The following is a 19,384-nucleotide window of genomic DNA, read 5'->3' on the forward strand; positions in this document are numbered from 1 at the left end:
GTCACGTTCAGGGAGGGTCGGAGACATGAGATTCTTCATCACGACGTACGTAAACACACGCGAAAGTCTACTCGTGGCAGTGGAATTAATGTAATGACTTTTTGTCTTTCAACAGATAACCATATCGGTTATTTTCCAAAGTGAGAATTTAAAAAAAAATCTAAAACTGAAGATAAGTAATGGCAATGGTAATGGTTTTATTTATTTGAACATTCATACAAGTTACATTATAATACATCACATATTACAAGTCACAGTTCCACATTTCCAAAAGGAGTAGGAAGAAGCAAAGCTTATTTAATCCCCCCCCCATTCGTTTTACATCAATTTCAGTACATTTGTTCACTCATGTATTCCAAATACACTCTCTTCTAGTTGAATACATCGTAAATTGATGAGATAATATCATAATGTGATAAATAGTAGAAAAAATAGTAGTCGAGTTTCAAATTTTTGTCAAATTTCATGTCACCGTAATTACTTGATTTGACAGTCCTAATAAATAATATGACATAGACATAACACAACATAGTTTAATAATAGATGAGTAATAGCAACAAAATCATTTAAAAAAAGAAATAAGTAATAAGTGTGGTAGTGATTAGACATGGCATTGACAAATGAAATAGAACAGAACATAATTGGATAATGGGTGCGTGAGTACTGGCATACTCACAAAAGAATAAAGAGTAACAAGTGACAAGAGGGAAGAGATGGTAGTGATTGTAGTAGTGTTTGAACATAGCATTGCATGTACACAGTGTTTCAGGACTCTTCTTCCTTGTACTTTGCAAACATCAACTGCTTGTATTGTTTCTTGAAATTACTCATCTTAGTATGTTGTTTATTAAGTACACTTAATAAACAATGTATATAAGGATTCAATTATGATTTTTGTGAATATTTAAATTTGTCAGTAGAGCAAGGGTGCCATTATAAACTGTGTTTTTACAATTCCCAAAACAGTGTATATGTATATATATATATATAAACACGTTACACACAGCGCGTACAAACGCCGGATCTTTTGGTGAGTCTTTGAATGCAGCATTTACGTCAGAAGCGTGTCGTGTCAGTGGGACTACAAAAATGGCTGATCATTTTTCTACAAGCATGCGCACTGGGTCGTTCCAGTCACCCTGCATGGCTTCTTTAACATGTATGCTACTGTGGGACATTTACATTTTGTCGATTTGCTGCTGTAGCAGTCAACAGGGCATCAGGGTCTTTTAATTGTAATATTTTCTTCATAGAATGCTGTCAAACGACCAATACTTTGATTTCCCTATTAATTCTTTCTCCCAATGGCTTCTTGTCATCCACCTCAGTGTCACCTATGAGCTCTCTTTGAGTGAATCTTGAGTGAATTAAGAATGACAATACTTTTGCTGGCATAATTGTATTTTATAAATCTAGGAAGGATGTGGAGTCTCATCTTATGCACTGTCGTCAAGCTCAGCCCGTCAGAATATGTGTTTGCTGCACCCGTTGCTTCCTTATCTGAAAAACCCAACAAACACATGATTCAGTTATTATCATTGTTATTCAACCTTTGACCCCCACTACTTCAGCCATCTTGAATTGGTTATCCATGTGTGCACTGTCATGAATACCGGTTTCCTTTTGGCCTGCATCATTTCCTGCTGTTGCTTCAGTCGAACTTCCTCCAGACTCATGCAGCCCCCTGATAACATCCACACAAATACTATGATTAACTGTCATATGTACATGCACTACACACTCCAAACATAAGGGGGCAGTGACATGTCATCCACTGCTCAACGACAAAAGGATGCTGTGCATTTTATTTCTTTGCAACATAAAAAACAAGACACAAATGACAAAACATAATCAATCTTTTTTGTCTCTCACCGACGCTGCTGGGTTTAATGGTGACGTTTGCCATTGTTCTGCTCAGCCTCAGCTCCTCCAGAGCGGCAAGTTCGGCCTCTGCCTCTTCTCAAGCAATTACACAAGCAAGGATTAACCCCAAAACAATGCTTCTACTGTACAGTATGCACAGCAACAGACACTTTTTGCAAAGTAGTTCCTCTGTCTTATGTGTGTCAACTCACTTCTTTGGATCTCCTGTCTCTTTTGGGGGTTTGGGGGGATGACGGTGTAGGCTCTGTGGCTGAAATGGACACAAATATGGTAATATGAATTCATAATTATAATATTTTCTCATGCAAGGATGCAACAGTTGGGGTGTACGTGACTGAATTTGAGGAGCCTCCTTGCAAATTGATCCAGATTAGAGTCTGGTCAAAGTTCAAATCATCAGCTGTTTACATGCAGCAGCAACAGATGGCCTCGGCTAAAGACACACACATGCTTGCACGATGCAACTCAAGGTTTGCATGTGAGGAGGTAGTCCTATAACATGCACAATACATTATAAATACTAAATAAAATAAATACTTCTATACTTCACAACTAAACTAGTCTCACCTCTGGATTCCAGGCTTCATCTGAGTCTGGACGCCCCCGCGCCCCCTCTGCCCTGGACCCTTGCTTCCATCACGCCACTGTGCATCTAAGAGTGCATGGTTTACCAAGGACAAGTCCTGCTTTCCTTTTAGGCCGTTGGGTCTGGGGGCAGTGGACCTGGACCTAGTTCTGCGTTTACACGTCACCTCGGCAAGACCCCCCTTCTGGCTTGCTCTGGGACAGCTGGCTGCTCTGCTTTTATGCAACGGGGGCACTTGGAGCTCTTTGAACTTGTTTCGTGGCTTTGATGGAGACTCCTCTGCTGGTTTGTGTTTGCTAATCTTTGTAGAAGGCATTCTTCTTCTTCTTCTTCTGTTAGTTCTCTATCCAAAAAAAAGTATCTTCCTCCGAGGGGGGCATCTTCTATTTCAAACTATAAAGTCGACTTTTTTGTTTCGGTCATCTGGTTGCTATGGCGCTCAAACCACATTAATGCCACTGAAAAGTTTGATAGCTTGACTCGGACTTCTGGTTAGAACCTTCACAATAAAAGTAATAAATTCTGTCGGTCAAACCTTGTAATTTAACTAATACATGCTAATGAAGACAAAGGGCAAGAGGGAACATTGAATATATATGCATGTTTATCCACTTAATATATTTGACACATACGTATGCTTCCACCACATTTAAACACTATTGGCACTATCATAACCTAACCTTACCTTAATTTTGTTTCCAGAAGAGCAACTAAAGCTATGTATGCTCCATCTTGTACACCACGTTTTAATTCAGGATTCTATTATTTTGAAAATGTATTTTCCGGTTAGTTCAATGGAGTCTTGTGTAATGAGCTTGACGAAGCTGCGGATTAAAGTCCATAATATAGTGACGCAGCGGTTTTTTTGTTTGTTGACAAGTTCCATACATTTGGTGTTTACTGCGTGTACTTTTCTAAAGCCCTTAAATTTATGGAAAAACAATTCAACAAAACTGGTAATTAATTTGAAAAACAGATTTTTCTATTCTTATATTTATACTGTTGTAAGTATGTTATTTGTTGTCTTTCTTTACTTCCGTGAACTATTTGTTTGAATAAAGGTTTTAAAAAGTGGCATTCCTGTCACTGTCAGTCATGTGTCCTGCTCAACGAGCCAATCAGCGTGTGAAACGTCATCCAGTGCGCTCGATTGTTTTCCGGTCAGTATGCTAATGGTTATTGTATTATTATTAGCAAAGTGATAATATTATTTCAAAACAAAGTGATGTGAATGTGAATGACTGTATAGTAACATCAATAAATGAAATTAGCCTTAGCATAGTCATAGTCATTTATTTCCGATATGAAACTGACGTGTTTTAAAGAAAAAGTAATGAGCGACAAGAAGCGAAAGTCTCCTCTATTATTTCTGGTAGTCCTCCGGAGCTGTGAGTGGTGCTGTTACGCCTCAGTGAACACAATACTCCCGTCACTGGAGCTCTACCAGCGGGCCGAGCTGACACTTGTATTCGCCTCACCGCAGCCTCAGGCCGGCTGTTTTCACGTCTCCTGCCAGGGCAGGTGTGGAGCAAGTAAGAGAGCGAGCGAGAGAGAGAGAGAGAGAGAGAGAGAGAGAGAGAGAGCGGGAGAGAATGGCTGACTAACGCGCTCCTCCTCCTCCACCCCTGGAGGCCATCATGAAGCCAACAAGGAGCGACCAGCACCAGGCCTAACTTTGCTTCAAGCAGCCAGTCACAGACGAGGAGGCGGGTGACCTCAGGAGGCGGTGGGTGGGTGACTACGGTGCGTGTTGCGGCTGGCTGACGTGCATTTGGCCGCCGCTGGTGCTGCTTGTCAGACGAGGAAGTGAAGCCGTCACACACGTCCATCATCACCTGGAGCCACACGGATAAAAACATGCACTCTGCCTCCGATGGAGGACCCGGCCGCGGCACGCTGATTGAGGGAGGTAAGGAGAGCGACCTAAGTGTTGTTATCACCGTGACACTTCCGCTAGCTGAGGCCTGCCTCCATGTTTTTTTCTCCCCTTTTTTTATTGCGCCTGTCAGTCTGCGTCCACATCACACGTTAGCATCTGACCGCAGTGCGTGGACGTGCACCTGCTTGCCAGCATGCATAGAATCACACGTTTTGACCCACAACCAGGTGTGCACAAGGAGGGGGGGCTACAAGTGGCCGTGCAGATGTCTGTTTCGCACAAAACCGCCATGTTGTTTTAATGTTGTGCTGCTAACAATCATCCATTATAAACTGTGTGAAATGAAAACGACAAAAATTCTGAACGTGTGTGCGTAAACGGCTGATATATGAATGCTGTGCATGCTCCGGTCGATTTATGTGCTATCATCAACGGTGGATATGCGCGCATCCAAAATGCCAGTGTGCACAAACGTAATACAATATGACTGTGTCTGAACTGTAATGCACGACGCTAATTTGGAGTTACTTACCTAAACAACTGCGGAATTCCAAAGTATGACACACATGGCCTTTAGCTCGACGATGTCAAAAAAACAGATACTAATTTTAATCAATCTTTCTCACCCAATCAAACAGTAACCTTAGTTTAGATATGTACATTGAAACCCAACGTCAGTTGCTGAACAAATGATATGCTTAGATTTTGCTCAAATATGCATCAGTGGTCACCAAAAAGCCAGCCAGTAACAGCACAGAAAGACAGGACTTAAACAGAAAGCCATGTTGCAGGGAAAAATGCAAAAATGCTTTGTAACTGTATTTGCTAGCTAAAATGTGACACAAATGTTATGAGTATTGTATTTGTATTACAGCAAAAAAACATCGTCTTTTGTTTGTGTGTTCCAGCCTGCTAAAGTCTTGAATAATGGACAAGGAGCTGGTCAGTCCGAGCCAATCGGAACATGGACCTGCCTCCGACTCTTCCGCCCTGCCCACGCCCAGCCCTCCTCGTCTCACGCCAAACCCCATGCTACTGGACTCCCCGGCACCCTCGCAAACGCCCGTCACCTCCTCGCCGCCACCCCCTCTCACCCCGGCGCCCTCCCTCTCAGCGCCCAAGATGGTAGCAGCAGCGGCTAGGACTGCCTCCCCACACGTCCTCATCCCTGCGCCGCCAAAACTGACACCCACAGCGAGTACCACGCTCCGCACCTACGCTCGGCCCATCCTTCCCGCCGCCTCCAAGACAACCCCAACCTCTCCTCTTCCTCCTTCCTCCTCTGGTGATGTCACCTCTTCTTCTACCACTACTACTTCTTCTGCAGTGACCACTTTGTCAACTAAGACGTCCACCACACTGACCAATGGGAACACCAGGACCATTTCCACGCCAACCTCCAACACAATCACACCCTTCCACACTCCGGCCAGTCCACCTGGAAGACAGGTAGCCTTGTATTTATCTCGTCACCTTCCCCTGAAGTCATTAGTTATGTTCCTAACCTCTTGAAACATGGCTGATTCTTTTCAAATGATCCTCTGTAGGCGGCTCAGCCTCTTCCGGTGAGCTCCGCCAGCACCATGCGAGCTAATCAAAGCCCCAGCGCCGTCAGGCAGAGGGCGTCCCAGCAGGCCGTGCTGCTGGGGAAAGGTCCCAAGGGGGCTGTGCAAGACCAGGTGCTGCTACGAGCTCAAATGGTAAACAAAAAGCACACACACACACGCACGCACACACACAAATGTCACATGGGGATGCTGGTGTGTCCATGGTGACAGTGAAGGCAGCATTAGAGTTTTGATGTTACATTCAAGCCGGAGCCAAACAAGAGGAGCGGTACCTCCATCTTTACGTTGAATGTATAATGTTCAGTGGAATTTTATGGTTGTCCTCTAAGTGGCTCTCCTCCTTCGTTTGCACGTCCTCTTTGCTTTATTCCTTCTTCCTGCAGCTCATTCTCACATCCGCTATGCGACCTGGCCCTTCCTCCTCCTCTTCTTCCGCTCCCTCCTCCGCTAACCCCGCCTCCACTCAGGTGAAGCGCCACACCACAATAACACTCTCCCTCTGAGCATTTTTGCCAGTGTGTTGAACTTTGCTGTGTCCTCTCTCGTGTTTCCAGCTCCAGAGTCTCACGTTGAGGCCCCCGCCACCGGGGGCCCTCACCATCCCACACTCTCTTCGTCTCAAGCCCCCCTCTTCATTGCCGCCTCCCCTCACTAGGCCTCAAACGGCGCTCTTCCCTCCTCTGCGTCCGCGACCGCCGCCCAGCACCGTGACAACGGAGAGCCCAGCCACGCCTGGTCGGCACCTTGCCGTGCCACCTCCAAGTAGGTCCCAAAGGATTCTATCATGCGAGGTCAAAGTACACCAGTTCTGACCAATGTTTAATAATGGTAAGGAACATGATGAGTACAGCAAGTGGAACGTATGACTTTCACACCGACAACATACATAAAGGTAGATAAGGAGGTCGATAAAGCGGCTTCAAAATGCAGCTACTGCAATCTTGTGGAGTTCATAAAACAAAAAACACATCAAGAGTTTGTCTACAGCCACAGCTCCTAATGGTTCTCTGACTTGGTGGTCATGAGAGATTCTGTAGACTATAGAAGACATGGCAGTTAATTGAATAACGTCATTTACAATAGTTCTGTCTTTCCTTTCTTGAAGCGCTCTACTCTCCAGTTCGAGCCGTCCCTCTCCGGCCGAGACTTCACTGCGTGAGAGCGGCGTCCCCGAGGATCCCCTTACCTCTTCAGACCATGACCACGGTCTCCCAGGCGCCTGCCGTGGGATTCAAGAGATGCTCCTCGCCCCAAAGCAAGCTAGGTACCAGCCAATCCCAACTCAGCAGTCTCCCCGCCTCCTTCGAGACGTCACCGTCCGCATCCAGGCAGCTACAAATCATCGCTCTCTCTTCAGCTCGCCAACCACCGTCTTTCCCCCAAACGTCTGCGGCTCCAGTAGTAGCATCGCCTGAGTCGTGCAGCCAATCAAAGAGGACTTTGAGTGGACAGGAAGTGCTTCCCCTTCCTCAAAGCCCCTCATCGCCTCCCCGCCTGCAGCCACAGACTCTGAGCCCTAAAGGGGAAGAGGCCAAGGAGAGAGACACGCAGCCAGAAGGATTAAACGACGAAGGAAGCGTCGCTGAAAATGACCAAAGAGACAAAGATGAGGAGGGAGACAAGATGGAGGCAGAGAAGGACACTCGCCTCCTCACTGGGACGGAGCAAGAAGGAGAAAGAGGCAGGGACAACATGGACGTGACTGAAGAAGGTCAGAGTGAGAGGCAAGATGGAGGCGAGGACCGTAAGATGGAGGTGGAAGAGGAAGGAGAAGCTGCCATGAATCGGACCTCTCCACTTGTCAGTCAAACATCAGAAACAGTCAAAGTCTCCGAGGCAGAACCAGAAACCATCACAAGTCTGCTTTCAGAGCCACTTCCAGTCCAGAATCCATCTCCAGAGCTTCCTCAAGACCTCCAGAACCCAAACCAAGAGGACATTTGCGAGAACATGTCCACCCAGTCCGACAACCATTCAGGTACGATCCAACCCAATCATGTTGCGTGTTCTTGTGCTAACCGCGTGTCCCGCTTGCAGCGCTGTCAAGCCTCTCCTCACAGTCTCCGCCCTCCTCGCCGTTCATTGGCTCCTCATCAGAGGCCCCGCCCCAACCGGTCAACCTCAGCCAATCAAAGCACGGGGAGAGCGACGGGAAGCAATCAGTGGGTAGAACACAGATAGAACCTGAGCCTCCAGACCAGTCAGAAGAGGAGCTGGAGAGCCAGCAAGTGGGTGGTGCCTGGGAGCCAAGGGTGTGGCCTGAAGGCCGGCAAGTTTTGACCCACCTGGTTGAGGGATTTGTCATCCAGGAAGGGCTCCAACCTTTTCCTGTACGGGGAGACACACACACACACACGCATGAACAGCTAACAAACTTACACAGACAAGATTGAAGTGATGATGTGAAAGGGGGTGTGTCCTCAGACATGATTGACATGTCATCTGAAGCAGCTTGTCACCGTGGTGCAGGTGAACCGCTCGTCGCTGCTGCTTCCTCAGCAAGCCGCCCAGCCCCAGGAAGTGAACGGGACCAATGGCAAGGCGGCGCTGCTGCCGGTGACAGAGGCCTCAGAACCAGCCGAACACTCCAGCGACTCAGACGAAGAGGGAGGAGACACGGACGAAACGACAACACGTATGTTTTCCTTGGCTTTTTAACATGCTTAAAAGCGTTGGTTTTATTCAATGCTCATTCTTTCATCCAGGATCGGGCCACCGGGACCGGACTGTGTTGCACTGCCAGTTCTGTGGCAAGAGAGGCCACGCCCACAATTTCATGCGGTCCAAGCGCTTCTGCTCCACTTCCTGTGCCCGAGGGTTAGACTCAAGAAACGAGAGGCAGGATGTGACACGATGACAGCATCACATCTGTTCTCTCTGTCAGGTTCAACGTCCGTTTGACGAAACGTTTGCGGGCACTCAGCGCAGGCAGCCGCACGGAGAGGCCCCGCCCAGTCCTGAACAGGGCACAGTCAGTGCCTGGGAAACCTCTCTTACTGCGACTGGTGAGGAAACACGTCAATTTTTAACGTAAATGCTCTAATTATAGTCAGGGTGTTAATTTACTCAAAGCCCAAAGAGGACAGCATTGATTGGAGCCAGGCGATAATGGGAGCTATTAAAACGAAATAAATACAGCAATTTATCATTAATAATGATGTGGAATGCGTTCGAGTCTCCTTTGGCCATCTGTGTGGAGTTTGCATGTTCTCCCTGTGCGTGCGTGGGTTTTCTCCGGGTACTCCGCTTTCCTTCTACATTCCAAAAACATGCATGTTAGGTTAATTGGCATTTATTAACAAGTATTTCGCAACACAATAGCAGCAACAGAACCAGTGTTGTAATCGTGGTAAGGAGCAAATTGCTTTTGTAAACCCCGGTGACTATCAGAGACTCAGTGGTTAAGTGAATGGAGGCGCTGACTGGAGCATGTTTTGAAAAGTACCGATATCAGAGTAAGTGAGGCATTACAGCGCCACCTATTGGATACCTGCCGCAGTTAAACATGCTAACACAACATGCTGCATGTTAGCACGCTAGGTAACAAAAAACTAACAAAATCATCCACCCACCCACCATGACTTCTCCAGAGACTGGAAGTCCAAATTTGGGCAGAGATGTGGATTGTGGGTGGAGCCAATAAAAGCAAATTATGCTCCTCCTACATTTCACCTTGTCAGATGAGCAATTTTGTCGCCATCTAGTGGCCGTTAGTGAAACTTCACCAGTTCAAAGTCCTCTCTCCCCAGCCTCGTGACCTCTGGAGCGCCGGGCGCCGTGAAAAAGACGCCAAGGAAGAGAAGGTCATATCAGCACAGGAGGAAGAGGAACAGGTGGACGAGGAGGATGAAGAAGAGGAGGAGGAAGATATGGAGGCAGGAGGTGAGGAAGAGGAGGAAGATGACGAAGGGGAGGAGGATCCAGCAGTCGCCGTGACAACTAGGATAGAGTGTCAAGCGGCAGCAGGGAGAATGAGGTCTGTCGTGACCACGCCCACAAGCACCTTTAAGCCCGCCCCCTGCCAGTGGAGTGTTGAGGAAGTGACGTCATTCATTCGCACACTGCCAGGTAAAACACACACGCACGCACACACACACACACACACACACACACACACACACACACACACAGCTGGGCAATGTAATGTGTGCCTGACATTTGTGCGATGATGTGCAGGCTGCAGCGAGGTGGCCGACGCCTTCAGGCTGCAGGAGATCGACGGCCAAGCTCTGCTGCTACTGACAGAGGACCACCTCATGACCAGCATGAACATCAAGCTGGGCCCTGCACTCAAGATCTGCGCTCACATCAACGCGCTGAAGAACCAGTGAGGGGGCGGGGCATGTTTTTGAAGAAGCACCAAGACTGTAGCACGAGGCACATTTTTGTCATTTATGTATATCGGACAAGCTGCTGGAGAGTGTACACTTGAAGGATTTTCAACATTTAATATATATAATTTAGTTTTGTTTTTTTTAGAATGTGACATCCCACGACAAATCTATCCTGTAGCTATACCATAACTGTGTACAAAAAAATAATAATAGGTGAACTTTGTACGTGAGTCATGAAGATGTAATGTTTTATATCGCTATATTCTGGACAAGAAAAAAAGTCACCATCGGGGGAGACTGGTGTCTTTGTCACATTTTTATGCTATCTTGCTTGAAAATATTTAATAAAGCAACTAATGCTACATTTTATTTGAAGTCGACGTAAATAAGTCTTAGTACTATGTTGTTTTCCACGGCTGCGCCACTAGAGGGCATCCTTAGTTCACGTGACGTCCACGGGGGTGGGGGAGTCGCAGGCAGGTGAGATGATAAAGTTATGAATTCAAAAGACATTTTTTCATGCTTTGAAACATCTGGCTTGGCTTTCTATTTCTTTCTGTGTCTGCTTTAGGTTATCTAGCGCCATCACCTGATTGGTCCAACTTTCCCACCACCCCCCCATAAAAAGAAAAGTCAGGCATTTCCCCACTGGTCAGTCCAGTCCAGTCGGCGCTAACGGGACTAGTGGACACCTCAGGGATTTACTTAAGTGGAATCCAACAGAGAACTTTGTATTCACTCGTGTTGTGATTAATTTGATTTTAGCGTTCTGAATTTGGGTTTTTTTGTTATATCGCCTTTATATATTTTAGTACATTTGGATTTTTTTTTTCACCCACTTCAGTCCAAAGCGTACAACATGGCGCACGCGTGCAGGCAGGTGAGCGGAAGTGTGTCGAGCTGCGCGGGCTGGGTGGGCCTCATCGTCGCCACGGCCACCAACGACTGGGTCAGAACCTGCGACTACACCATGGCCACCTGTGTCCGCATGGACGAGCTGGGCTCCCGCGGCCTGTGGGCTGAGTGTGTCATCTCTCCCGCTCTTTACCACTGCGCCGCCCTCAGCCAGATCCTTAATCTGCCTGGTAACAAAAGAAGGGGGTGGGGTGTTTTAATAAAGTGATTACCTACAGTATGTTCTTTCTGTTTCTCTCAGCTTACATCCAGACATCCCGTGCTTTGATGGTGTGTGCGTGTCTCCTGGGCCTTCCCGCCATGCTGCTGGTCCTCATGTCCACTTCCTGTGTGCGCCTGCTGCATGACTCCTCCACTGTTAAGCAATGGCGGGCCCGGGTGGGCGGCAGCCTCGTGCTGCTTATGGGTGAGGGGCAACTCATGACAGAACTGCCTGTTTAAAAAAATAAACAATATAAGGACGTTTTAGGTGTGTTTCTGTCTGTCAACTTACCAAAATATAAATGTCCTCCAGGTGTCTGTGGCCTGGTGTCCACCGTCTGGTTCCCTATCGGCGCTCACCATAACGAGGCTCTGATGTCGTTCGGCTTCTCACTCTACACCGGCTGGGTGGGCGTGGCGCTCTGCTTCCTGGGTGGCTCGATGGTCTTATGTTGCCATGCCCCCACCGACCCCAGGGCCTTCAGCAGGGAGAGCAGCTTCTTCTACTCCAGACAGCGAGGGGCCGCCGTCGTTCTGGACCGTCCGGCCAACCACGCCAAGACCGAACATGTATGAGGGCGCGTGGCCGAGATGTCTATGCTAATTAGCTCAAGAAGTAAATGTCACAATTTAGCAACATGGCTCCACAATTAATGCATGAAAAAGGATATTGCATCTATTGGATTGTTTTTACCTGTAATACTCTGCAAAAAATAAACATTTTTGACCATAAATTAACTCTCGTTTATTCTTTCGGAGGAAAACTACACCACATCCAGCCAAGCAAACCAAGCATCAAACGAACACCGTCAATAAAAAAGAAAAAACGCAAGCTAAGAGGGGCGTGGGGGCTAACAACTATTAGCCACGTAACAAGAGTTGGCTAACTAGTTAGCAGATGTCAGCTGCTCAGCACACCTGAGTAGTTATTGTAAACAGTAAAGCAAGGGTAACACGTGACTACACCAACAACTGAGTAGCAACATTTGACAGTGCATGCAGAGATAGATAACGGCTGCTGGATGCTTTGCTTCAAATGCAGCTACTGCCATCTTGTGAAGTTAATACCAAAAAATATATATCAGGATTTTGCCTACAGCCACAGCTGTTCGTACCAATATTGTTTGCTATTTAGAGAGCACAGCGATTATTTGCTTATGTAGACCTTGCCCCCAGCAGTTAATTAAGAAGAGGCATTGATTGGCGTAAATTGGAGCATTTATGAAATAAAATGATCTTACAAACCCCGCCTTCAGGTCCTTCTGCCCATCATGACAACTTCCTGAATTCAGTCCTCCTCATCATCGTCATTAAAGCCGTGATTGCTCCGCCCCCAAGTCGTGTATTGACCTGCAGGTCCACACTGATATCCGCCATTGTCCTCCCCGTCGTCATGCTGGTAGTGGAGGCTCCTCTCCTGGGGTGCGGCCCAACCCTGGTAGGAACCCTCATCCTGCTCAGGGGGGTATAAGTCGTCGTTGGGGTTGAAGGTGTCGTCCAGGTGGTCGTCGAAGCGCTGATAAGAGCTGGCGTGCGCTTGCTCCTCGCAGGCGTTGATTTCCAGCGTGCTGTGCCACATGCCGTAGCAGGCGTAGATGAGCAGACCTGAATGTATGGTTGCAGCAGCACAATTAGGTAACCGTAACAACCGCATCTTTGCGTGTTCCAGACTCACCGATTACGCACCAGATGGAGAACCTTGCCCATGTGAGAGGTGACAGTTTGAGCATGAGGTAGCTATTGACCAAGATGGCTGCAGCGGGCACAAATGGCACACAAGGCGCCATGTACGGCAAACTCCGCCCACTTTCTGGCTGCTGTACGATCGTAATTAACAGCTTCGCCAAGGAGCCCATCATCAGTGCCGCTGTCAGGCCTGAGACGACAGCACCCACCCCTGTCCCTTGCTCCACGCCAAATATGACGGTGGTCCACAGCAGGAAGGACAAGAAGAAGAAGAGGAGGGTGCAGCGGGTCACCGTGCGGCCCGTCACAGCCGTGGGGCGTGCCGACGCATCGGGTACACCTAGGCGAGATCGCACAGTGTAGTAATGACCTCCCAGCAGTCTTTGCAGCAGCGAGGCGTCCCCAGTGTGGAAGTCTTCTTCGTTGTGATAGGAGGAGCCATCAGCCTCCAGGTCATCTTTGGCGTGAATACGCTGCTCCAAGTCGTCATGGCGACCGTCCTCCATCTCTTCAGGCTGGTAGCGCAGCACAAGCACACACACGCTGACCAGAGTGTACGCCAGCAGGGTGCCGATGGACATCATCTCGATGAGGTCGCTCAGGCTCACCAGCAGAGCGAGCAGCGCCGCCAGACTCCCCGAAGCCACGCAGGCCGCCGCCGGGGTATGCGTGAGTGTCGAAACGTGTGACAGGGACCTGCACGATGACACACACGAGCGGGGTTGCTCTGGAGAGTTAGTGCTTCTGGGTTGCCCTCACCTGAAGAGCAGGCCATCCCGGGCCATGGCATAGATGACACGCGGCATGGGGAAGAGCGAGCCCAGCAGGGACACAGTGAGCCCGGCAATGGAGCCCACCGCCACCGTGTACTTGCCCAACAGGAAGCCGTGCACGGCGAACATCTCCATGAGAGGAGCCGAGCTGTCAATCAGGTCGTAGGGAACCATGAGTGTCAGGATCACGCTCACCTGGAGGTGGCGAGAAAGGGTGGGAGGAGTCAGCTCTGACCAATGACGACAATGGGTGCTGACAGTTATACTGACCGACACGTAGGCGGTGAGACACGTGACCAGCGAGGCGGTGATGGCGTACGGGATGGAGGTGTTGGGGTTCTGCGCCTCCTCTCCTGTGGTGGCGATGATGTCGAAGCCGATGAAGGCGTAGAAGCAGGTCGCTGCCCCTCGCATCACCTGACCACGTATGACCAGTCATCACAGTGTGCCAGCAGTGTGTGGAGCAAATAAATGCGGGCAATGAGGAGTTTGTAATCACGTTTAGTGCTCATGAAGAGGCTCTAGAGACACACATTACTGATATATCATCTTTCAAAAGTCATTTTGCTCAATAGGGGAGCTTTTAAAGATCATGACTTGACCCAGGAGGGTATCAATAACTCACCCCCGACCAGCCGTAGGGCAGAAACATGCCGCCCTCCCAGTTCTTGGCAGACAGGAAGAAGAGACCGGCCAGGACGATGAAGACCCAAACCACCATGTTGACCACATTCAGGATGTTGTTAAAGCCCACTGAGTTGCGCACACCGAGGGCGATGATTACTGCGACGAGCAGGGCGATGAACATGGCCAACAGGTCAGGGTAGGTGTCCTCGCCTTTACCTGGGATAATTATGATTATGGAAAGAAGTTAGCTGCAAGTAAGAACAAGTGAAAACTCTAGAAATGGTTGGAGGTTCTGGTCCATATGGTGCACTAACCTAGTCCTCTGAGCGTCCCTAGGTGGGTGACCATGTAGTTACTGATGCTGTGATTGGCCAGAGAGTCAAACATGCTGCTGAGGGCCGACGCCCCTGCCGCTGTGCCAATCAGATACTCCAGGATCAGATTCCAGCCAATCAGGAAGGCCACAAACTCACCGACAGTCACGTAGCTGTACGTGTAGGCCGAGCCTGTCGTCTTGGGAATGCGGACGCCGAACTCTGCATAGCACACGCCTGGAAGAGACACGACCAATCAGAGGGTGAAAGGTGACAAGGACATGACGTGGGACTCACCTGACAAAATGGACGCCATAGCAGCAATGATGAAGGACAAGATAACGCCCGGACCGGCCATCGCCTTGGCAACCAGCCCAGCGACTACATACATCCCAGTACCCACGCAGCTGCCCACCCCCAGGGATACCAGGTCCACGGTGGTCAGGACCTTGGCCAGTCCCACCCCTGAGCCGTCGGCCAGTTCGTTGAGGTCATTGCAGCTGAGCGCCATGGAGCCCACAGGCTTGGTGCGCAGCAGCCGCGAGTACGTGTTGTACCAGGCATCTGCCCAGGACACCCGGGCCAACCACGCCGCCATGCCCACACTCACAAACTACCTGATGTGTGTTTGTGAGGGCTGTCAATCTGCCATCCACCAATAACTTCAACTCAGACTGGGGGAAAAAAAAAAAAGAGTGGAGGAGTTAAAACCATTAATTAAAACTGTGAAAATGTAACTATACTGCCTCCTTCTGGTTTGGAGGGTGGTGTTACCTGTTTTGTTTTTTTTTACATATTGCATCTTTAATCACACAAATAGAAGTTTAGGAAAAAGATTTAAGGCAATTAAAGACAAACAAAATGGCACACTGTTTAAAGGTCCCTTATTATGCAAAAGTGATTATTTAATGATGTTCCAGCAGCAATACGTCTCCCGAGAGCACCAAACATGTCTGTCATCTCCCACCACTTCTCAGAGAAGAGGCGCTCTAATGGTCGATTTTGAAGTTGTAGCTTTTTTAAACCAAATACCGGCTTCCCCAGGCTTTGCTACACATCTTAAAAGGTAGCCTGGATGCTTTGCCAACTGTTCATCATCAGTCATCTACAGACATGGGAGTGCAAGTTAGATTTTCTTTTTTCTTCAGCAAATAGGTTAACATAGCATGATGCTTCTGTTAAAAGATGCCTCTCATATTAGCACTATAGCTTACGTAGCTATGCCAGTGTCGCTAATGCTGTCCCACTTCTTGATGTTGTGTTGTCATATGTGACATAGGGCATTTATTACTTTGGACAAGTGTATATATGTCAAAGGTGGATAAAGTACATGACAATAGCGGTGTGCGGATCGACACTGAAATAGCAACACTTCCGATACCAGCTCTCCATGCTGTAAAATCGAGTCTCAATTCAAATTATCGATACTTTGATACTTCAGTTATTTGAAGTAATGTATATCATTAACAGAAACACAGTGGAAAGTAACTAAATGACTGAGATTTTGTCCAAATGATATGTTTTCGGCACACTGCTCCGTCAGTCTGAGGCTGAAACGATGGCCGGTTGTGAGCAGATCCATTTGTCAACTGTGGATAAAGTTTTCATTCTTGAAGTGATTCTTAATATTGAATAATGTATTTTAATGGTTTTATTATTTTATTTATTGCCTTTTTTATTGTTTAAAAAACAATTTTCACATATTTTATGTCTTTTTTCTCTGTCTGTTGTTGTTGTTGTCTATTATCTTGGCTATATTGTAAATAATCCCGCTACCTCAGTGTACTTCAGGGTTTAAAATAAATAAATTACTCTGATGTCTTGTATTCTTTATGCTACGATATGAAATCCACTACTTTTTAAAATTTACCAGACACAATGTATTTGTACCAGATCAGTATCGCTGATACCAAACTGATTTTTACTCAGTGTCAAATCAGAAATGAAATGAGTGGTATCCCACATTACTGCACTAGAGAGCTTCTTGGAGACACACACAGGCCAGCTCATTAGCATTAAAGCTACAGACACAGGAAAAGCATCAAGACAAGATTCCACTTCAAATACATTACCGTGGCACCCCTCAGACTTATTCCAATTTACTGAAAAATACTATAAGAGACCTTTAATTTCTATAACCACAAACCTAATTAACAGTAAGTATTACATTTTAGTGAAGTTGACAAGTATAAAAACGTTAACAATTTACCTGTGGCTGTGCGGGGGATGGATGGATGGCAGGATGAATGAACGAACAAATAGAGGAATAGAACACATCTGCTGTTCTCCTCACTCGGCAGAGCGAGACTCCCTCTCTGAAACATTCATGAAGACCACAGATCAGCTTTCGTGTCAGAAAAGGGAGCAACTCGCTCAAAATTAATCCCCAACCTGCAAGGACAGGAACTACAAATGAACACTTTTACATATCACAAAAAAAAAAAAAGGACTTATGTGGTTTAATGACACTCACCTGCTGATAACACCTGAGACTGAAAGGGGGCGTTTCTTTGCCAACATTTATGAACACAGGTTATGTACTGTGTGTGTGTAAGGAGGCGGTTCCCACAAGCTTCATGTGCAACAAAAATATAAATAAGTCAACTCAATTGTGTTAATTTTCGACAGTGTGGGATTCACTGCTGCTGTTGTGTTCGTCTTCTGCCCGTAATCTGACACTAAGAGTCAGATGACCTGCAGGGTCATATGACACCTGCAACACCACAACGTGAACACCAATGAAATCAGTTACATGTCAGAACCTGGACAGTAGACATGATATTCTTGTATACTTTATAAAAGGCACAAGAGTGAGAACATTGCCGTGAGACACTAAAGCCGAAGCATTCCTGAAGCTGCACCCTTGATGGGCAACAGATGAGCTGGTGGGACTTCATCCAAACAGCAGCCAACACCAGTCAAATGCTCTCTGTTTCTCTTTCTCAGTCAGTTCTGAGAACGAGAGCAACCTTTGGTTTGTGGACATGCAAGCACATTCTACCATACAAACCGTTGATAAAATTGTCAGAAACCCTGCAGTCATTCCAAGTATTTTTCCCCCAATCTGGCAAATACAGTAAAGGTCATTTTAATTCTTTAAAACTTTTGAATTTTTCTACAGTTTGTGACATTAATTTAAATGCTGACGTTAAGATAACCATAAGAGACCTTTTGGATGTCTGCAGGAAATACAAGTTGACCTTCTTGATCTTTGGCGCCATCTTCTGGCCCTTCAGTGCACTGTAATAAAGACACTGGACAGAAATATGACTTTTCTATACTCAAAATTTATTGTGTAATATCCCACACAACAAAAAGGAATAATAGTCTACTCGTCTGCATCAGACTCTTCATCATCCTGGCTAATCTGGAAGTAGCGCAACTCGTACGTCTCCTTGTCAGACGCCACCACTCTCAGCCAATCGCGGAGGTTGTTCTTCTTCAGGTACTTCTTTGTCAGGTATTTTAAATACCTGTAAGGAAGAGGAAATATCAGTAACACATAGTATAAAACATGCAAAGTGCAAATATTTTATTGGTTTATGTTCACCCCACCTTTTGGAAAACTGCTTCTCTGACGTGACATTGATTTTGTTTTTCATGCGGCCGACCGACACGATGTTGGCGAGATTGCCCGTCTTCCCGTTGACCTTTATCCTCTCTTTAAGGAATGTCTCCTATTAGGCAGAGCACAGTGACACACTAGGGAAGAGAACCCTAGCAGGAGGGAAGCTAGGGAAGGGGACCCTAGTCCAGACGCACTGTTAGCAGCCTGCTAAGACCACTCAATTTAAAGCACAGTCGTTCAAGACTTGATTTCATGGAGTGAAGTCGGTAGTTTTTACAACAAAAGTGATTATATATTGATTTAAGGATGGGCTTACAAAGTTGGCTGAGTCCAGGATGCCGTCCTCCACAGGATGGGTCAGGTCCAAGGTGAATTTCCACCCAGGGCCCTTTTTGCTCTTCTTGGTGACACTCTGCTTCTTCTGACGGATCTGTGACGTCACACAGTGGATAGCTCAGAACACTGGCACATAATTTGCATCGAAATATCTATACCACCACTGACAAACACGGTACCGCCTAAATAGGAAATCGCTAATTTGTTTGAAATGAGGCATTCTTAAAATTAATGTAATGTGAACATTCTAAAAAAGTATTAACACGTATGAATCAAGCACCAACAAAATTTTAGCCTGAGTGACTTGTAATTTCCTTAAAAAGTTAAGTTAAATCACCACGCTGCATTGTTGCTCAGCCCTTTGCTGTCTACAGAGGAGACACGTGTACACGCTCGCGTCAAGCTAACACTGCCAGCTCGGCTAACGCGACTAGCTAGCTTCCTTCGACGGTCAGCTCAACTTCGCAAAACTAGGATTTGGCTATGAACTTAATAACGTGCGTGATTAATGACTTTACGCGTTAAATAAAGCGCTAACATCAATAAAACAACTTAAATCGATTGGAGCAGTCCTGACTTACCGGCGCCATGTTTGACAGAAGGAACCGGAAAGGGGGGTCCGGAAGTGACACAGTGCGGACAAAACGCTTGTCTCACCAAGCGTCTTACTAAATATGGTCAGCGCAACAGAAACGTTTAATTTGCAAGGATTG

At 47.0% G+C, this 19,384-nt stretch overlaps 5 protein-coding genes across 7 annotated transcripts; 2 read left to right on the forward strand and 3 right to left on the reverse strand.

The window, feature by feature from the left end:
* Nucleotides 1-192: 192 nt before the first annotated feature.
* Nucleotides 193-3,174, reverse strand: zgc:194621 (uncharacterized protein LOC795037 homolog). The gene is made up of 5 exons (XM_054765763.1): nucleotides 2,452-3,174; nucleotides 2,076-2,134; nucleotides 1,873-1,956; nucleotides 1,614-1,684; nucleotides 193-1,500 (listed from the first exon to the last, which is right to left on the reverse strand). Exons 1-5 carry the CDS (start codon nucleotides 2,784-2,786, stop codon nucleotides 1,456-1,458), a joined length of 594 nt encoding a protein of 197 aa, XP_054621738.1. The 5' UTR covers nucleotides 2,787-3,174; the 3' UTR covers nucleotides 193-1,455.
* A 692-nt stretch (nucleotides 3,175-3,866) lies between these two features.
* On the forward strand, nucleotides 3,867-10,730 carry si:ch211-230g15.5 (polyhomeotic-like protein 3). 2 transcript variants are annotated; one of them, XM_054766053.1, is made up of 12 exons: nucleotides 3,867-4,379; nucleotides 5,258-5,798; nucleotides 5,897-6,049; nucleotides 6,301-6,384; nucleotides 6,472-6,679; nucleotides 7,023-7,895; nucleotides 7,955-8,247; nucleotides 8,387-8,552; nucleotides 8,623-8,734; nucleotides 8,802-8,922; nucleotides 9,667-9,985; nucleotides 10,094-10,730. In XM_054766053.1, the coding sequence occupies exons 2-12, from the start codon at nucleotides 5,277-5,279 to the stop codon at nucleotides 10,246-10,248; spliced, it is 3,006 nt and encodes a 1,001-aa protein (XP_054622028.1). In that variant the 5' UTR covers nucleotides 3,867-4,379; nucleotides 5,258-5,276; the 3' UTR covers nucleotides 10,249-10,730. The 2 variants fall into 2 exon arrangements, with proteins under 2 accessions (XP_054622028.1, XP_054622029.1); XM_054766054.1 differs by lacking the exon at nucleotides 6,301-6,384.
* slc7a14b (solute carrier family 7 member 14b) lies at nucleotides 10,264-17,129 on the reverse strand. Of its 2 annotated transcripts, XM_054766056.1 has the most exons (11): nucleotides 16,977-17,129; nucleotides 15,065-15,441; nucleotides 14,927-15,004; nucleotides 14,768-14,866; nucleotides 14,452-14,669; nucleotides 14,097-14,243; nucleotides 13,813-14,021; nucleotides 13,043-13,749; nucleotides 11,728-12,972; nucleotides 11,413-11,599; nucleotides 10,264-11,333 (listed from the first exon to the last, which is right to left on the reverse strand). In XM_054766056.1, exons 2-9 carry the CDS (start codon nucleotides 15,363-15,365, stop codon nucleotides 12,656-12,658), a joined length of 2,076 nt encoding a protein of 691 aa, XP_054622031.1. In that variant the 5' UTR covers nucleotides 15,366-15,441; nucleotides 16,977-17,129; the 3' UTR covers nucleotides 10,264-11,333; nucleotides 11,413-11,599; nucleotides 11,728-12,655. The 2 variants fall into 2 exon arrangements, with proteins under 2 accessions (XP_054622031.1, XP_054622030.1); XM_054766055.1 differs by having other exon boundaries at nucleotides 14,768-15,004.
* Nucleotides 10,935-12,089, forward strand: cldn11b (claudin 11b). Its single transcript, XM_054766057.1, has 3 exons — nucleotides 10,935-11,336; nucleotides 11,408-11,572; nucleotides 11,681-12,089. The coding sequence occupies exons 1-3, from the start codon at nucleotides 11,111-11,113 to the stop codon at nucleotides 11,941-11,943; spliced, it is 654 nt and encodes a 217-aa protein (XP_054622032.1). The 5' UTR covers nucleotides 10,935-11,110; the 3' UTR covers nucleotides 11,944-12,089.
* Nucleotides 17,130-18,034: 905 nt separating the features above from the next.
* Nucleotides 18,035-19,305, reverse strand: rpl22l1 (ribosomal protein L22-like 1). The gene is made up of 4 exons (XM_054766290.1): nucleotides 19,253-19,305; nucleotides 18,652-18,765; nucleotides 18,323-18,444; nucleotides 18,035-18,240 (listed from the first exon to the last, which is right to left on the reverse strand). The coding sequence occupies exons 1-4, from the start codon at nucleotides 19,259-19,261 to the stop codon at nucleotides 18,096-18,098; spliced, it is 390 nt and encodes a 129-aa protein (XP_054622265.1). The 5' UTR covers nucleotides 19,262-19,305; the 3' UTR covers nucleotides 18,035-18,095.
* Between the last annotated feature and the right edge of the window lie 79 nt (nucleotides 19,306-19,384).

The sequence above is a fragment of the Dunckerocampus dactyliophorus genome, chromosome 21 (assembly GCF_027744805.1).
Source record: "Dunckerocampus dactyliophorus isolate RoL2022-P2 chromosome 21, RoL_Ddac_1.1, whole genome shotgun sequence".
NCBI lineage: Eukaryota > Metazoa > Chordata > Actinopteri > Syngnathiformes > Syngnathidae > Dunckerocampus > Dunckerocampus dactyliophorus.

What these genes read in the sequence shown, in the direction of transcription:
- zgc:194621 (XM_054765763.1), bottom strand. Translation starts at nt 2,786, where the DNA reads ATGCCTTCTACAAAGATTAGCAAACACAAACCAGCAGAGGAGTCTCCA. An exon ending in ATGAAGCCTGGAATCCAGAG is followed by an intron (nt 2,135 to 2,451) that starts GTGAGACTAGTT and finishes TGTCCATTTCAG; the next exon opens with CCACAGAGCCTACACCGTCA. An exon ending in GAGACAGGAGATCCAAAGAA is followed by an intron (nt 1,957 to 2,075) that starts GTGAGTTGACAC and finishes TTGCTTGAGAAG; the next exon opens with AGGCAGAGGCCGAACTTGCC.
- si:ch211-230g15.5 (XM_054766053.1), top strand. Translation starts at nt 5,277, where the DNA reads ATGGACAAGGAGCTGGTCAGTCCGAGCCAATCGGAACATGGACCTGCC. An exon ending in CCAGTCCACCTGGAAGACAG is followed by an intron (nt 5,799 to 5,896) that starts GTAGCCTTGTAT and finishes GATCCTCTGTAG; the next exon opens with GCGGCTCAGCCTCTTCCGGT. An exon ending in TCCACTTCCTGTGCCCGAGG is followed by an intron (nt 8,735 to 8,801) that starts GTTAGACTCAAG and finishes TCTCTCTGTCAG; the next exon opens with GTTCAACGTCCGTTTGACGA.
- cldn11b (XM_054766057.1), top strand. Translation starts at nt 11,111, where the DNA reads ATGGCGCACGCGTGCAGGCAGGTGAGCGGAAGTGTGTCGAGCTGCGCG. An exon ending in CCAGATCCTTAATCTGCCTG is followed by an intron (nt 11,337 to 11,407) that starts GTAACAAAAGAA and finishes TGTTTCTCTCAG; the next exon opens with CTTACATCCAGACATCCCGT. An exon ending in CAGCCTCGTGCTGCTTATGG is followed by an intron (nt 11,573 to 11,680) that starts GTGAGGGGCAAC and finishes AATGTCCTCCAG; the next exon opens with GTGTCTGTGGCCTGGTGTCC.
- slc7a14b (XM_054766055.1), bottom strand. Translation starts at nt 15,365, where the DNA reads ATGGCGGCGTGGTTGGCCCGGGTGTCCTGGGCAGATGCCTGGTACAAC. An exon ending in AGGGACGCTCAGAGGACTAG is followed by an intron (nt 14,670 to 14,767) that starts GTTAGTGCACCA and finishes TAATTATCCCAG; the next exon opens with GTAAAGGCGAGGACACCTAC. An exon ending in TGCCCTACGGCTGGTCGGGG is followed by an intron (nt 14,244 to 14,451) that starts GTGAGTTATTGA and finishes ATACGTGGTCAG; the next exon opens with GTGATGCGAGGGGCAGCGAC.
- rpl22l1 (XM_054766290.1), bottom strand. An exon ending in TCCTGGACTCAGCCAACTTT is followed by an intron (nt 18,445 to 18,651) that starts GTAAGCCCATCC and finishes TCTGCCTAATAG; the next exon opens with GAGACATTCCTTAAAGAGAG. An exon ending in GAGAAGCAGTTTTCCAAAAG is followed by an intron (nt 18,241 to 18,322) that starts GTGGGGTGAACA and finishes TCTTCCTTACAG; the next exon opens with GTATTTAAAATACCTGACAA.